Genomic DNA, 18,629 nt, shown 5'->3' with positions numbered 1-18,629 from the left:
GCATGAAAGCTTAATATGATGGCTAAGAGAGTGCTGATGACGATTGAAGTAGACTTCATTGTCTTTTTTAACAGGAGAAAATAAGTGGCAAACGTAAGTAGCTTTAAAGATATTGTACGTGTACTTAAAGTATTTTCATATTTATCATGCCATCGCAATGAAACTTCGTTATATGACTTGTACTTATCTTCTTAGCGTACATTAATTGAACTACCCTAAGGTGCCATTGAATCTATTGAAATTCTCTTTCAGACCTTTGTCTTATAAATAGTGAAGTGCAGACCTCGGTATTATGACGTCAGCGTAACGATAACGTAATCACGTAATTGACTCGTTAGTACTAGAAAACGTTCTTAGAAATTAGCCTTACCAAATTTGGGCCTGAATGGAGAAAATGGTACATTATTCAATAAACAATATCCAAGAATTAAGAATCAAGAATATATTTCATTTCAAATCCTGCATGTATCGTTCACAAATACAAAAATAATAACATGTCATGGTCGTATGTATGTTTGACATTTAGCGTGTACCTATACATGTACATATATTATTATAATCAATCTTGTTTTATTAAGGACTACTTCTACGCCTCTAGCGGATCAGCATGTTGTTATTTTTATACGGGATAGCTAAATGGTGTCCTTTACCACTGTTACTTTAGATAGTATATTGAGCTTGTTGACAATGTTTTAAAGACAAATAATTAATATCATTGCCAGGGAGCTGGTCTTCTAGTTAAAACATAATCTGTTTTTGGTGTCATGAAACTATTACATGTTTGATAACGTATTGTTGCTGTATTTTGAACTTTATGTTGTATCTCAAGTATAGTACTCCGCTATTTCAGTAGTCTTATTTACTCAATAGCCAAGAACAATACTACAACGGGTAACAAAGAAAGAAGTTATCAAATGTGAACCCGTGAAATAACATCAAACAAAATAAAAAATTAATGTAATATGTGACACCAAGAATGTTTTTTATTTAAAAAAAATTCAAACTACAATTTATTGCATAAGAGTTTTTATTACAATATGTTATATAAATGCAATTCACTCCGTTTTGCATAATCATTTCTATCAATTTTACATGTTGACTACTAAAATGAAAATAATTTTATTACTGATGATATATTGTTTTCTTATTAATAAATGATACAAAGTTTATAAATCATTTCAGAGAGTCGATTATTTGTAACCTGCCTAAATACACGTAACCGTGTGTGACACCGTATCAATAAATACACATAACCGTGTGTGACACCGTATCAATAATTGTCACATTTCTGAACAAAATGAAATATCCATAAACAAAGGAAGCGAATAAACCAACATACATATCATTTAGGTTCAAATACAGACACCTACGTTAGCCACCGCATTTGTAGAAAGACAATTTCCCCTTGTATAAATATCGCTTGGCTATAAAGAGCATATTTCTTTTCTTATTTATGATCTTTACAGACAGGTTTGGACATAAACTAGTAATACGCATTTACTGATAAAATTACATCTATGTTTATTTTTCACCTGGTACCACTGGTACTCAAGTTTTATCAATAATTGATTCACTGCTAAGTTCTTATCAGACACTCGCTGAAAGAAACATTGAATAAACAACTCCAAACAAAAGTTGATAACGAGCATCATTCGTGTTATTAGCTTAAAATTGTAGAATGTGTCATTGCGGAGACTTACCAGCTAGTTTACTACAGCTTTGTAGAGGTTTTTCATGTCGTCGCAATTCGGTTTCTATGTCCGAATCTAAAACAAAACAGCAGATTTAATGAATAGTCAGGAGTGTAATGTCAGTCGAACGTTTTAAAAATGAATTCATAATAAGTATTGGTATGGTTTAATATTACTTGTATCCTTTATTAACTTTATTAACATTTTTAGAGAAAAGGGTTTTGAAAAAGTTTTGACGTTGTTTATTTATTTTTTATTTTCCACTTCATCCAGTGTTTTAATTTTATTTTTGTGTGTATCAAAGGAACAACTTTGAAAAAGCTACGGAGTTGTCATCTTTACATTAAAAGAAAAATTAACGATTATTTCACCACACGCATGAAATGGCTTATGACAACAGTGCATTGTAATCAGATAAGATATTCTTTACAGAGTTTTCTCCCTTTAGAACAGTTTAATGCACGAAGGCATACTATTTTGGTTCATTACATCTCTTATATACCTATAATCTCATTTTGATACATGTATATGAAATTACCGGGTGACAGACATCTATACACTTACATTGTTAGGTTGAAAATCCCCCCAAGATCCGTGTATCGACAACTGATAAAATCAGAGAAGTTCATTTAAATATTTCCCAATTAAACATATTAAGCTATTTAAACCAATAAACAGCATTTAATAATAGACATTCCGCAAATCAGTTCTGTATTGTAACTGTTTTATGTTATTAGCCAGTTCTAAAGGTCATGGATGTTGATCACATGTTCATATGGTAGTTATATAGAAGTATATTTAGTTCACCAGATAACATGTGAAAGCTTATTAAGTCACTGAATGTCAAAAGGCTATATAACTCTGTTATGCGGGTCACAACGATTATCAAATATCAATTGAATCGTATGTGACTGAATTCTAGGTCAGTGGCAGGAAACACAAAAAATGTTTTTGTAGTTCTGACAATCATTACATATTTACCATGGATGCGATCATCAAAGATCTATCTAAACCTTGTCACTTCAGGAACGTTGTGGTTTTTCTTGTCTTTTTTTATATAAACTTTTTATCAGAATTAAAAATCACATTTTTCATAAGGATTTTATAACCAATGCAGAATACTTATTCTATTCTGTTATGTAACAACTTTCTGCTAACGAGAATAAAAACGCAATGCCAAGTTGACACTATTGATAATGCAGGATAACAATGTTAACATTTTTTGGATCACCTCATTATAGTTAACCAATCTACCCATCAACTCCGTATGATAATGCTAAAAACTGTGATGATCAAATCAAATCAATTCAATCCATAACGCCATATACAATACTATCATTAGCAGACAATACTATCACTAAAGAACAATACTATCACTAACATACAATACTATCACTAACATACAATACTATCACTAACATTCAATACTATGACTAACATACAATGCTATCATTAGCAGACAATACTATCACTAGCGAACAATACTAGCACTAACATACAATACTATCACTAACATACAATACTATCACTAACATACAATACTATGACTAACATACAATGCTATTTTGGCAGACAATACTATCACTAACATACAATACTATCACTAACATACAATACTATCACTAGCAAACAATACTATCACTAGCAGACAATAATATCACTAACATACAATACTATCACTAGCAGACATTAATATCACTAACATACAATACTATCACTAACATACAATACTATCACTAGCAAACAATACTATCACTAGCAAACAATACTATCACTAACAAACAATACTATCACTAACAAACAATACTATCACTAACAGACAATACTGTCATTAACATACAATACTATCAATAACATACAATACTATCACTAGCAGACAATACTATCATTAACGTACAATACTATCAATAACATACAATACTATCACTAGCAAACAATACTATCACTAGCAGACAATACTATCACTAAAAAACAATACTATCACTAGCATACAATACTATCATTAGCAGACAATACTATCATTAGCATACAATACTATCACTAGCAGACAATACTATCACTAGCAGACAATACTATCACTAACATACAATACTATCACTAACAGACAATACTATCACTAGCATACAATACTATCACTAACATACAATACTATCACTAACAGACAATACTATCACTAACATACAATACTATCACTAACATACAATACTATCACTAACATACAATAGTATCGCTAGCATACAATACTATCACTAGCATACAATACTATCACTAACATACAATAATATCACTAACATACAATACTATCACTAACATACAATACTATCACTAACATACAATACTGTCACTAACATACAATGTTATCACTAACATACAATACTATCACTAACAGACAATACTATCACTAACAGACAATACTATCATTAGCATACAATACTATCACTAGCAGACAATACTATCACTAACATACAATACTATCACTAAAATACATCACTGGCATACAATACCATCACTAACAGACAATAATATCACTAACAGACAATACTATCACTAACATACAATAATATCACTAACATACAATAGTATCACTAGCATACAATACTATCACTAACATACAATACTATCACTAGCAAACAATAATATCACTAGCATACAATACTATCACTAACATACAATACTATCACTAGCAGACAATACTATCACTAGCATACAATACTATCACTAACATACAATACTATCACTAGCATACAATACTATCACTAACATACAATACTCTCACTAGCATACAATACTATCACTAACAGACAATACTATCACTAACATACAATACTATCACTTAAATACATCACTGGCATACAATACCATCACTAACAGACAATAATATCACTAACAGACAATACTATCACTAACATACAATAATATCACTAACATACAATAGTATCACTAGCATACAATACTATCACTAACAGACAATAATATCAATAACAGACAATATCACTAACAGACAATACTATGACTAACATACTATACTATGACTACCATTACACTTACAAATACTACAGGATTAACTGTTTTGTGCCATTGTCTAAGATGATAAACACTTGACAAATAGACAAACTTTTTATCATTTTTTTTCCGTTTTCAGCAGACCATATGCAATCATTTTCGATGCATGTCACTACACTTTAGTACTCATACAGCATTTTACATTGTAAATTAAACGAAATATGTTTCATCTGTCTGATAATCATATTTCCTTTAAAGCCAACATGTCCGTGCACCTATTGAGACAAAACAATTACGATATGATATACAATATACCTTATTCCAATCTAAGGTTTTTGATTTAAATTATAAGATGGAATATAATATTTTTCTAGTGTTGAATTTTCCAAGGCTGGTTTCTTAATGGAACAAGTTCTTTATAAAACTTATTAGTAACTTACTAGTAAGATAGATAAATGGTGGGTTGAGAGGGAAAGACGATCATGAGCTAGGGGACGAGAGTGGGGGTGGAAGGATCGGGTGAGGATCTCAATGGAGGATGCCTAGTTTTGAGGGAGAATGATCAAAAATAAAGGAGGAAGGATATAATATATTACCATAAGAACACGACGTGATGTAAAGAAAGGAAGTGGAATATTGATTGTGGTTAAAGGCGGTGATGAACAAATAAACATTGTTTAAATAACATTGAAAATATGTCAAGCATAACTATAGTGTCCACAATTTTTTATAAAAATAAAATGATATTTAGAGTGAGCATTACATTAATGTCACTAAATACATATTAGGTATTTTAGGGGATTCACGGTAATACACACAGCCAGTGTGCTTTGTTACGAGTCGTGCACAATAACGTACGCACAGGTAGGTTAATTCCTGTTATACACCTACAACGGGTAGCGGCAGAGCTTTAGCATTTAATAGTAGTGACGTGATATAGAATGGCTTTATTTAGTAACAAAACAGGAAGTTTGAAATATTTCCAAAATTCCCCGGTCTGTCTAGGAAGTATAATCAAATGTCTTACGTTATACCAGGAATCAAGCAAGGAGATTTAGTTGCACGTAGTACTTTCGGATAGAAATTCGTCCTTATGTAACTAGGAGTGAAAGTACTATAACAACCGCCTCAACTGGTATTCGGGCATACTTTCTCTGTGATGCACTCTCGTTATCATATACCAGGTATGTACATAGTACCACACATTTCAGGTGTATAATGTTTATAGAAGAAAAATATGGTATTAATGACAACACGTGAAACATTTTGTATGTACATGTAGATATGTATATAATAATTATCATTGAAACGATACTCATTATTTGTATTATAGATCTCTTCACTCAGAATGAGATTATCTAATACAAGGGACATAATTAACATCTGGTATCAAGTATTAGAAAATCATAACGATATCATTATGTAAATTATACAACAGCCATCTCAGAGATTAAAGGATACTCTTTATATTTTGATAAAAGATACTATAAAGGATTTTATATTATCAACCTTATTTATTGCATTTGGATGAAATCTGGATCTCTCAGGAAAATATTGTTCTTTGGCCAGTACCTGGTCATTGGCCCAAATAAACATTGAACTCTCGACTTGTAAATGTATTTCTATCAAATAAGCTTTTTTTCAATACCCTGTTTACAGTAATTTGACAGTTAATGTATTACTGGATCAATTCATTTCCATATGAGAACTGTTAGTTTTACCTGTCACTAAATAACTAATTATGCCCATGACTATCACAGCAGATATATAGAAAAAGCTAGTAATTTTATATCTAATATCACATTCTGATGTCTAAACTCTTTTGAATTGCTGTAATTCATATTATCAATGTCTGAGAGTACAGTCACTTTGTAAATTCTTATCGTATTTATTGGGCAAGTTAGAACAAGCAGATCTAGGCTTGATAGGACGTGGTTGGACTAGATTTTATTGGGTAACAAAACAGTCAGTATGGGGCAAAGGTAATGTCATAGATAACTCAAAGGAGGATATTCTAAATAGAGCTTACAGTCATATATATTTACCGAAATATCAATAGGTGCCTTTCAATTCATATATAATGAGGAAGTATTTAATTTCAATGTAAAGCTTTGTAGGAAAAGGGGGTTTTGTTATGTTTTGGGGTTTTTTGTATTTGTTTTTTTTATTATTATTTACTTTTTATTTATTTATTTATTTATTTTTTTTTTTTTTTTTTGACATAACCTTTCAGTTTTATGATGTAAAATGAAATCTTATTTCCTACAGAATATCAAAATCAAGAGGATTTCCGAAGAATGGAGAGCCTGAGAAGGTGAATTACATACTGGCTGCCAAAACTACGAGAGCGTCGTTTATTGGTGTTATGGAAATGAACTTTCTGTTCAATTGTTTAGTCAATAACGGCTACCAATCTCAATGACGGTTTAAAAGGTAAATAAATTTGTATCTCAATTGGTAAAATTACATACAGAAGTTGGATAACAGCAAACTAATAATGGCAATACTACCTGATATTGTTTCTGAAAAGATGACACTATCAAAAGAAGGGTATAAACTCCCAATCTCCATTCTTAATATGACGGCACGTAAAAAGCTTGCCGACATGTTGAATCCGGAACGGGAACTCGATGATACTCTGGAGCTAATACCAGACTATACAGGTCTGGCTGAACTGTTAAATTTTAGATACGAGGAAATACGAAAATTTGAGAACAGTGAAAATCCGACTCGTGCATTGCTAGAAGAATGGGAGAAACACCAGGACAAAAATCCTTGTATTGGACAGTTATGGGCCCATTTAGAAAAGCTACAACGTCATGACGTCATGGAGGATAGCTTAAAGTACATCAGTAAGTTTCTAGCCCTATTTACAATATTATAAATAACATATCTTCTTATACGAATATAACCTTATGTTTACTGTTTTCAAGAGTGATGAATTTACGATCCTTTTTTACAAGATCAGAACGTGTCAAATTCATTACTAAAGTTATAAGAAAAAATATCTGGCAGTCGGACATAGATCTTGCTGCAAACCGCTTCATATGGTGTGTTACAATGTTTATTTCAACGTGCAATTCATGATGACGAAGATAATGATTCGTTCGGGAATATTTAAAGTTTGGTGTAACACTTTGATTCTGATCCATACATAGACATTTCTGACAACCTACATATGTATCAATAACATTACACATCAAAATCATTACCAAGAGCCAAAATTTGTGATGCCACGGCATTACAGAGCAGAAATTTTTGATTGTAAAAAAAAAATAGCCTTAATAACCTTTTATAGAAACTGACATCTTACTGTACACATATCTCTACCCTAGATAATTTAATGCTGTATTTATTCATCAACTTTACTCTTTTCTCGTGAAATATATTCAGGTTGGTAAGGAAAGTTATATTAATGGTAATTTGACACAGCCAACGAACTTTTGACAGATACAATACAAATATGGCACAACAATGTCGTTGTCAGTGTTAGACAACCATTTAATTAGTTTACTCTTGTTAAATTTACTTATTTGTTAGAGCTATGGAAATGGTATTAAAAAGGAACATTATTAAAATATATTTAAAACGAAACCATCTAGCAAAAACAAATCATACGTGTTACTAATGTTTATTATGACGTCCTTAAATGGCCCTGACTGTCAAAAGGATATAACACTATATTAAACCATACCAATATTTATTACGAATTTAATTCAAAAACGTTCGGCTGACATTAAACTCCTTATTATTCATTAAATCTACTGATTTGTTTTAGATTCGGACATAGAGACAGAATTGCGACGACATGAAAAGCCTCTACCAGGCTGTAATAAACTAGCTGGTAAGTATCCGCAAGAACACATTCTACAATTTACATGTATTATCTAATGTCATTTTCAAATTATCTTCACGATCGCCCGTAAAGATATGTGATTTGGATTTCAATAGTATCCCTGTATGAGGAAAGGACGTTTGTGTTCAATGTATACAAAACAAAATTAGTGACATAGTATGCTCATACATTGTATTTGTTTTATGACATCCAGATTTCTAGACTTTCTAAATAACTACCTACTGTATAGATAATTTATAGTATCATCTAGATAATAAATTAAAAATAATTTGGTTTATTTTTGTTTTACATAACAATTTAAGTTTGGGCTGCGCTGTTTTCCGTCACATATTCGCAGTTTATATGTCGAAATGTCACTCGCAATGGCATACTATAAAGATACAGAGCAGCACGCCTCAAACGATCACATTATACTCGGCAACGAATGCACTTATCCATCCACTCTATAAGCATCTCTATGTCTTGCATTTTCACCTGTTTTCTCCTATAGCTCACACGAGCTATAGACAATGACGTCACGTGATCAGTATATCATAGTGTACTGCGCCTATTATCAACAATGTCATAAATTTTGAAGCATTGCAAAGTTTTTTATGAAGGCACAATAAATATGCATCAGTTTTCGTGAGGTTATGATAAAAAAAATAATCAAAATGGTCTGTGAAGTTAAGAAAGATCTCTCTTGACCTGTACATACATACCCACTCTACAAGACAACCTGCACGTACAGAACAACAGCATGATGTCACGACGATGCCGTGTGTACGTTATGTCAATAACATTCCGATGTATTACGTCAAAAATTTTAGGATATTTATACAATGTCAACACTAAACTATATTAGAAAGAGGTCAGGTTAAGAGATAAAAATAACCATTTACCTTCTGAGATTGAGATCAGGTAAATTTCAACCTTCAGACGAAGGTTCTCCACCTGTCAAACAATCGACAAAGTCTTTTGTTAGCCAACTTAAGAATCTTCCCAGAATATGTAAAAGTTTCCAAGGATGCATTGTAAGGACTCCCTCAAAGGAGTGAAATATTATATTAGTCTCACCACAGAGCAATTTACATTTCAATTATTTGACGTCACGATAATTAATACTGTAATGACGATAATGTCATTCTAACGCTTCACATGGACGCGTCATGCAAATGTAGTGTGTCAGTAATAAAACAATAGAAAGTACACAGAGTAAGAGAAAACAATCGATGTACTTTTCATTTCTGTTGCAGAGAAGAACGTTCTCATTGATGACCAGCTTGTGCTGACTCACGCGGATAGTAAGTATTGCGTGACCTTACAATTGCTGCTTGCTGTAATGATTCTTACAATAATATTAAAAATAAAACTATATTTATACAGGCGACACGCCCTTCCTTGGTTAGAAGTCAAATTATCACTGTCGCTTTAATTAGTCCATTTGTGCTCGTATTGCATTATACAGAGATAAAGTGGCATTTCAAGTATCGGATTTAAATTTAGTAAATGAACTTTATGTATTCATTTTATTTCAACTAATTTTATTGGAAAAAAATAGAATTGGGCAACAGGCTAGGTCTATAAAAGCCCTCTCCTAGCCAGAGAATGTACAAATTAAATTACATACACGCATTTAAGTACAGTTGATAAATTTAACAACATATCAATTAAATATTATGATATTTGAATATAATGATAACAGTGTGATTAATGTTTGTTTCATATAGTCATACACAAAAAACCACAATATTACGACGTTTTCGTATGCTGGAACTCCGAAAGTGATACGGATGCCGCGTTTGTCAATATGATGGCTAAGAAGTTAGAAGAAAAGAAGTGTCGGTTATGTATTCCTTCACGTGACGATCTGCCTGGGCAAGCAATGTTTCATGCCTACGCAACACTCATAAAAATACGGTAGGCAAACGTTCTTATTTATATAAATATAAAAATGTGGACACGTTGATAATAATTACAATAACAGCATGTCCTTGATATCTGTTGGGCATTTTTATGGTCGACAATAATAAAGGAAAATAGATATGTATATATATTGAATATGAAACCATATATTGAGCACAAGTTGTACATTTAACATAAAGCCTGTTCCTAAAAAACACTGAAATCACACAGACAAGGTGGAATTTAAAGTCACATACATTATATGTAAAATGGTATTTAAGAGGGTAAGAGAGGAAGGGATATATACCTGTCCTAATATCATCAACTGACTTTGTTTTCCAGATGCCGTCTGATGATCATTGTCCTGTCCGATGAATACCTTAAGAGTGAGAGTTGTGACTTCATGACCAAATTTGCTCATTCTTTGTCACCAGGTACGATATTAGAAGTTCTTCCATTTTTAGTCGCCTTATACATATTCCTTTCGTTTCTGTTCTTTTTTTTTCTTTTGGGTGGGGGGGGGGGGGCGCCTTATACACCAGTTGTTTTATCTAAACACTGTTTAATTGACTTGGACAATTGTTCAAAGTATATCCAAAAAGGTCTTCAGAATGCATGGTTTTGGTTGCGAAATATGTTTAAGTGCTTAAAAATGTTTAAATGCTTGAAATAGAAATAAATGATACAGATAAAACAAAGCTAATGAAAATTCTAGATATTGAAAAAGACATTATGAACAGTATTATCAAACTTTGATTTTATAAAATATACATATTCATATACATGTTTTAAAGTACAATTATTATTTTTATTATCATTATTTACAGCCACCAAACAAAAAAGGTTAGTTCCTGTTCTTGTCAGTAAAATGGAGATTCCCAATTTACTGCGTCACGTGACCCTCTGTGATTTCACTAAAGAGGACATGATGGATTGGAACTGGTGTCGTCTGATCAAGGCGGTCAAGGACGTCAGTCCTTACTGGGACGAAACGGACGACAAGAAAGCATCGGGCAGTAATAACTCCGTCAATGCGCCCAAGAAGGAAAAGAAAGCAAGACACTTTTTAACAAGACTTTTCGGGAGAAAATCTAAAAACAATTCACAAGTGACGGAAAATGTTCAAAATCCTCTTTGAATAATGACAGGTTGTCAAAGTAAATGCTGATAAAAAGATGTTCTCATTGTTTGGTATTTGTGCTTTATAAGACATGTTGACAGCTTCCTTCGTATTATTAATACACTTACAGGGCAAGTTGGGGTGTGGCCGGTTTTGGTTGAGGAAATTATGATGATTTCGCAGCTATGTCGAGTAGAGGAAAACCAGAGTTCTCGTAGAACAAAACCAATGGAAGCATGCTGCTGGTATATTTCTTCTGCGTAACACGTGGGAATCGAAATCCTCTGACACTGTGCATCTTTTCACAAAATGATTTAACAAAATAATTCCTCAAAATTAAATCATTCTCAATATTGCCTGATTGTTTTTTTTTAGATGTGATACATGTTATAGACAAAATTAAATAAATGAGTTAGTAATATTAGTTTGATTTCGTTGTATGTCTAATGAAATTTGTACCATCTAAACCAGCTGTAAACATTTGAGAGTGTTAAATACCGCAGTCCACTACCACAATCAGGTATTGCCCAAAACTTTCTATCATATAATTAAATGTACACGTTATCTAGCCTTATCTAGGCCTACGTTTTACTGGAAAATTTTCTTTATATATTCAGGCATGATTTTACAATGATGACAATGTATAGACCTCCAAAATATTTTTTTTAATAATTGAAGGTATTTAATTACCTAAATTTTTCTATAGATTGCAAGGGAAAATAGCTGAAAGAAATCTAGCTGCAATATTGTAGCTTTAAAGACTTTTCGACGGATATTATTGTTGTCTTAAGTAAGATTAAGTAGGCCAGTTACGTTTAGTTTAAATATATCTTATAGATAACAGACAAATGGATTGGGTTATTACAACTTGTATAAACACCCTTAAATTTCAAGCTGCAGAACTCATTAAAAGTCCCAGAAATACATGTATAATGCTTTATAAGCATTTATAACAACAAAGGCGGTAGTGGCACTTTGTCAAAATATTTCTCAGGGTTTAATTTTAATTTTGAGCACTTCATGAATTTATAGTGTTGGTGTGCACCTTCTGGCAATTTTAGCCCACCATCGCCATCCTTGTATATGTATCAAAAGAATCGAATAACAGCACACTGTTCATTGCTCTCTTGTTAATCATTGATATTTGATGCTTAAATGACAAAAAATAAAACTAATACATGTACTACATGTACAATTTATAACAACCTCGATAGTTGTTATATCCACTCTGGACTATCTCATAGTAAACCTGAAGGCAGTTTAGGAGAAAAATACTGACCAATCACAGGTCTGCTGCAGACCTGACTGCAGAGACTTTCTTGTACATACATTAAAAGAATCGAATAGCGGTACACTGTGGTTAAATTACTCTGATCTATCAGGGTTACTTCCCTTTGTTTCCATCTGCCACTACCTTCAGAACAACCGGTTCGACCGTTGGTTAAAGTAATTATTTCAATTATAAATCCTGACGGACCTGCAATATTTAATACATGCCTGTGAGGGCTTTGCCAAGGCTCGTCTGAAAACAGTATAAAATCACCAGGTCTGTCTTTAATTAATAAATGAACTACTAGGTCCAACCAGTCAAACCGTATAATCGAAAACGGCCCAGGAGTGAAACGAAGGGAAGTAATCCTGGTAGACCTGAATAAATCACACATACATGTACAACTGCATCCGAAACATTTCAAATGAGAAAAAACTCTTAAAATATTAACTGATGTTTATTTTATTCACAAACATACGCATAACAAATCATTCTGCAAGTCTTCTATCACCTATACCACTGAAATGTTGGGTTTATTCTCTCTTTTCTTCTGAAAGTGCCTTAAGGCTGTTCAGTGTCAAATGTATCAACAGATTAAGCCATAAAGTCATCAAAGTAACACTGAAGGGTAAGGTTTCTGTGACTTAGGCATGTTGGCTGGATCAGCCATGCCTGGAAGTGGCTCATGCTTCCTTCTGTTGTCTGGTGGAGCTGGACGTGTTGTGGAGTGAAACCGACGCTCCGAAAAATAGCCAGGATCCGGACGCTCCAGATTCATTGTCTTCAACAAACAATCATCCAAAGGCTGCTGAACCCCTCTACACCTATGATAAGAAGAAGCAAGAAAAAAAAGCTAAATGTCAAAATAATTATACTGCAAATAAGGTGTAATTGAAAATTATAATAATTCTTTTTTGCGTATTACAGAGTTATCAGCTCTTTAGGTATATGTTGGTATTGTTTGATACATTGTATGTGATAATATATAATGTCATAACAAAAAAGTAGCATTATATTTCTGTAATTTTGCATCTTCAATACTCCAGAAGTTTCTATCACTACCATTGTACCAAGCCCTTGACTGTAGATATCAAAGTAAAATTGAAGACTTTTTGTACAACAACATTTGATCTGAAGCCCTGTGATTGGTCAGATGGTTTTTCTATTAATATGACTTCAGTTTTCATTTACTATACTATAAAATAGTCTTGGGAGTGGATACACATTGGTTTAGTAACCCCTGGAGATGAGGATGGTCATTTTGTTTTCTAAAAGATGAAAAAATACAAAATATAGAATTATAAAATTGTGCCATTTAGGAACTACAATCCATATATACAATGTATATACATGTACATGTATAGTATGTATATGCAATTTGAGAAGTTTTAAAACTATAACTTAAAGATGCTCCACCGCCGACAAAGCATAAATGATATTCATCAGTTGAACAATAATTGGTGTTTGACCATGTATATATATGTCTAATTAACACAAAAATAATATAAAATAATTTATTTCGCCTTTGGTGCATGCGCAATCAGTACTTCCTTCCATATAGGATATAGTGACACGGAATTTTTTCGGGATGCAATTAATTATTTTTCATATTTTTAACTTGAAGTAAAATTAGAAGCTCAAACTTTTCAATGGTGGTAATGGTGGAAAGTAAGTAACTTTTGTAACTGAAGAAAAATACTAAATCGTCTGCTCCTGTTTTTGATAGTGAAAAAATACCATTTGTCAGCGGTGGAGCATCTTTAAAGGACTTATATGATAGTTTCTACAACACTCCTGAAGAATCAATTCTAATTCATTCTATTACCATCTGATAATGGTGGTTTAAAATGCGGACATGGAGCTTACAGCAAATTACTTACAATCTGAAATCCATCTGCCTTCCAGCTTTTGTATCTATACAAGTGTGATAGTTACTGAATTCCTCTTGGCAGTTCAGTCGTAACTTTTTCAGGAATTCCATTCCACACCTAGTAACTTCTTTGCCCTCATTCATGCATCGTACTGGGTCCTTCAGCTCCTCATTACACAACATAAATTCCTGAAATAAATAAGGTTATCATCAAAACTTTGATACAAAAATGTGTATGCATTTGACTTGAAACATATATACATCAGGTTTACATCCAACTTAAGTACAGCAGTGTATGACTTCTGTATTATATGAATAAAATTATTTTTGGTTATTTTTCCTATTGCATTTTCAATTGATGACAAAAAGAAAATTGCAGAAATATTACTACTAAAATGTTGATGCAACAAATTTTAAATGCAAACAAGAGATCCCAGAGGGATTTTGGCCCCCACCAAAGAATGCTCTATGTCTGACATTGGAAAAAGGGATCTTTTCTCTGCTCTACAAACTTTTCAAATATACTACAAATAAAATTTGAGAAAGATAGCTTCCGTACTTTCAGAGAAATAGCAGTAACAATCTTAAACTAACAAAATACAAGATGGCAGCCTGTCGGCCATCTTGGTCACCGTTCAGTCCCAAAATGCAATATGCAAAACTAAGGCCCTAACGGGGGCTGAATATGAAATTTGAATCAGATCTCTTTAGCACTTTCTGAGAAAAAGCGGTAACAAACTTCAACTATCAAAGTTCAAGATGACGGCCTGTCCGCCATCTTGTTGACCAATCTGTCCCATAACACAATATGCACCACAAGGGCCTTAGGGGAACCTACATATGAAATTTGAGAACAAAATAATCCCTTCAGTACTTTCTGAGAAATAACGGTAACAAACTTGACTATCAATATCAAAATCCAAGCTGGCTAGAGGAACCTACATATGAGCTATAATGGTTGGCTAAAAAGTTAACATCTTAATTTGTACCTCCTTACTAAATAAATGTAGGATATACACTTGTAGTGCTCCTTTGAAATTTTCATGCAAGCCAGACTTAGATGCTTTGACAGACATGACAGTCTTAACTGAACTGTCCATAATCTTACATTCTTGCAGATTATATGTGTAACAGTTCTGGATTAGATTGATTACCAGCAACAAGATACATTTTTTATGATTTGTAAAAAAGCAACACAGCTTTCGCTGCTGTTCAATGTCCTTAGTTCATACCCAAATCTGGGTGCCTCCCAAATGACCTGCGTAAGGTTGAAAAACTATGCAGAGTTTCGGAGGCTGCTACGTAAGTGGGACGGCCCGGACTGTAAGTGTAAACTTTGTTCTTAATGTCTCCTGCATCCTGTGGTGTAACACATGTCTTTATGTCTTTATTTTATTTTTATTTTGGTTTGCTTTGTTGCTTGTTTTGTCACCCCTTTTAATACAAATTTGTAAAAAATTCTGTGATAGCTTATGTAGTGCCTGTACTTATAATTACTGACAACTGTGATGCTTTAGTTTTAATTTCTGTTATATATACAATATACTTTGTTTTGTCGAAATACAAGCTCGAACGAGCTTATGTTACCATGTTTTATATATTCGACACTAAATAAAGTTTCTTGTATCTTGTATCTTGTATCTTGTATCTTGTATACCCAAATCTGGGTTAGTATCTTTCTGTTTCTCTTACATAATTTTGGTACCTGTGACCAAACCTTATTTCAATTGAGGTGATAACTTGACAAAGGGTTATACCTGTATTCTAGATTGTGGGTTAAGTCGAATAAAATGGGAAGGAAGAGTACTTGTGTACTGTAAGTGTTCTGGAAATGGGGTCCTACTAGTATAGATATACCGTAACTGGAATGTCCTTTTCAGTTTTTGTGCACAAAAAGGTTATGGGGAAGGTGTAACAGTTCTCTAATGGACCAACCAGGTAGCTTAATCCGTAGAGCATCTGGGTTTTAACCCCTGTCTTGCAATTTACTACTCCTCTTGGCTATGAACAGGAGTTTGACATTCTTCCAATTTAATTCAAATGAAGAATAATCTATTTTTATAAAATATCCCCTAGACACTACTAATAATATCAACCAAGGGGTGTTTTCTCTAAACATGTCATATATTACTGACATTACGTAAAGCCCCTGTACATATACATAGTTAGCTGCGATAATATACTCTTACAAAGGGTTGGTCAGAATGAAGAAGACAGATAAGAATATTCTTACTAGGTCCTGTGTTGTAAATACATGCTGTACTGTCAGTAGTGCCTAGCATGACAACATTTCTACATACATGTACGTACAATCACAGGAGTTTGACATTCTGTCAATAATATATAGTATAAATATATATAGTATATAGGGATATTTTTTTGTATATTTATACTATATATTAACTTTATTGACAGAACGTCAAACTCCTGTGGTATAATTAATGTATATGTTGGCTAACAGTAACGTTTTAACAGTGTAACATAAATCACCAAGAGAGGAAAGATGTACAAAACAAGCCTAGGACTTGGTTCGGACCCAGTGATAAATCTACGTGCGCATCCCGAATCATGGACTCACAGAATTTTAAAAGGACCCATGAAATTTATGGAAATGGGTATCTATAACACTGTGGGACCCATTGTTTTCACAAAAACCATTGAAAAGGACCCACGAAAAATAATCGTAGATTGAACACTGGCCGACCCCTGACCTCCGATCACTAGTGGTAAGTTTTATATTCTACCGATTGGTCTCCTGAATCCCTACACACTATTAGCCTAAATGTTATCAAATCCAAAGTCTCCATCCCTGGCATCAATCCCTCTTTCAGTCGATGCTAAATATATATACCTACACGTTCTTGCCCAGCAAATTCTCGCTATCGTACACAGAGTGTTTGTATGATTGTTTTTTTGGAAATCCGCTTTGTAGCGCCGTCTTTTAGACAAATACGCACCATCGGCATCGCATGCAATTGCGAGAATTGGCTGATTCATAACCGACAGAACTGGTCACCAGCCCAACAAACATCGGCCATTGTTTATCGAAACATTACCTTACATTGCTCGTCGCAGTATTTTCCCATATACAAACTAGCTGCACGAAGTGCTGAGAATGAGATAGGTAGCTCTGGTACTTTCAACTCCTCATAACTCGGCAAATAATCTTGATTTGTGTATGCCCCCGACATTTTGCAACCCGTTCAAGGTTACATCGGTTAATCGCACGCTTGTTAATAGTGTACGACAAACGCAAACGCTAAAATGACCAAGACATTAAATGTGGTATCTAACTATAAACCACACACGTTTTTAAAATCCGTCACAAAGAAATACAATTATTTACACTGTATAATAAATAATTAGCTTTTGATTTTTCATTTATATTTTCAAACTAATTACCGATAATTTCCCAAATCACTGACTGGAGTTCTCTTCTCTTGACTTTTATCAGAAAATATACTGTACTGTACACAGAGACTCACAGGGATCTGAGAATTAGTTACAATATAATTATGAACACACCAAAGTGCCTTAAGACCATTTTAGGGCGTTTTAGGGGTCTAGATAAAAAATCGATAAAAATCATTTTCCAGATGGTGGATAATAATTATATAATCTGTAACCAGTGTAGTGTCACGAGTATATCAGTGTTATCATACCAACAGTTAATTGAACTGACATGACCGTAACCCGACAGCATCTAATTCCAGACAGCGCCCGTCTGATTGTCCGGTACCTGATAACACACCAATTAATTTTCCAGGCCCTGTACCCTGTACATTGTAAATATAATCATGTATTGTAGTTAAATGCATTGTTTTAGGCAAGGCAGTTCCCACCAGTACCCAGGCGAATAAACATGTACATAGTGTAATCTATGGAGTCTGTTGTCATTATACAAAACAACGAGATATAACAACCAGAGATTTAGA

General features: G+C 33.2%; 2 protein-coding genes across 2 annotated transcripts; one reads left to right on the top strand and one right to left on the bottom strand.

Annotated features, from left to right (window-relative positions):
- The first annotated feature begins 5,216 nt into the window (after positions 1-5,216).
- On the top strand, positions 5,217-11,978 carry LOC138321002 (myeloid differentiation primary response protein MyD88-like). Its single transcript, XM_069264371.1, has 7 exons — positions 5,217-5,878; positions 6,963-7,546; positions 8,473-8,538; positions 9,786-9,833; positions 10,260-10,449; positions 10,777-10,868; positions 11,262-11,978. The coding sequence occupies exons 2-7, from the start codon at positions 7,192-7,194 to the stop codon at positions 11,570-11,572; spliced, it is 1,062 nt and encodes a 353-aa protein (XP_069120472.1). The 5' UTR covers positions 5,217-5,878; positions 6,963-7,191; the 3' UTR covers positions 11,573-11,978.
- Positions 11,979-13,268: 1,290 nt separating this feature from the next.
- On the bottom strand, positions 13,269-17,935 carry LOC138321003 (NADH dehydrogenase [ubiquinone] 1 alpha subcomplex subunit 8-like). The gene is made up of 3 exons (XM_069264372.1): positions 17,751-17,935; positions 14,705-14,883; positions 13,269-13,648 (listed from the first exon to the last, which is right to left on the bottom strand). The coding sequence occupies exons 1-3, from the start codon at positions 17,883-17,885 to the stop codon at positions 13,435-13,437; spliced, it is 528 nt and encodes a 175-aa protein (XP_069120473.1). The 5' UTR covers positions 17,886-17,935; the 3' UTR covers positions 13,269-13,434.
- Positions 17,936-18,629: the final 694 nt, after the last annotated feature.

The sequence above is a fragment of the Argopecten irradians genome, chromosome 4 (assembly GCF_041381155.1).
Source record: "Argopecten irradians isolate NY chromosome 4, Ai_NY, whole genome shotgun sequence".
NCBI classification, from domain to species: Eukaryota; Metazoa; Mollusca; class Bivalvia; order Pectinida; family Pectinidae; genus Argopecten; species Argopecten irradians.
Note: the sequence above shows the minus strand (reverse complement) of the source record. Positions and strands in the feature narration are given on the sequence as shown.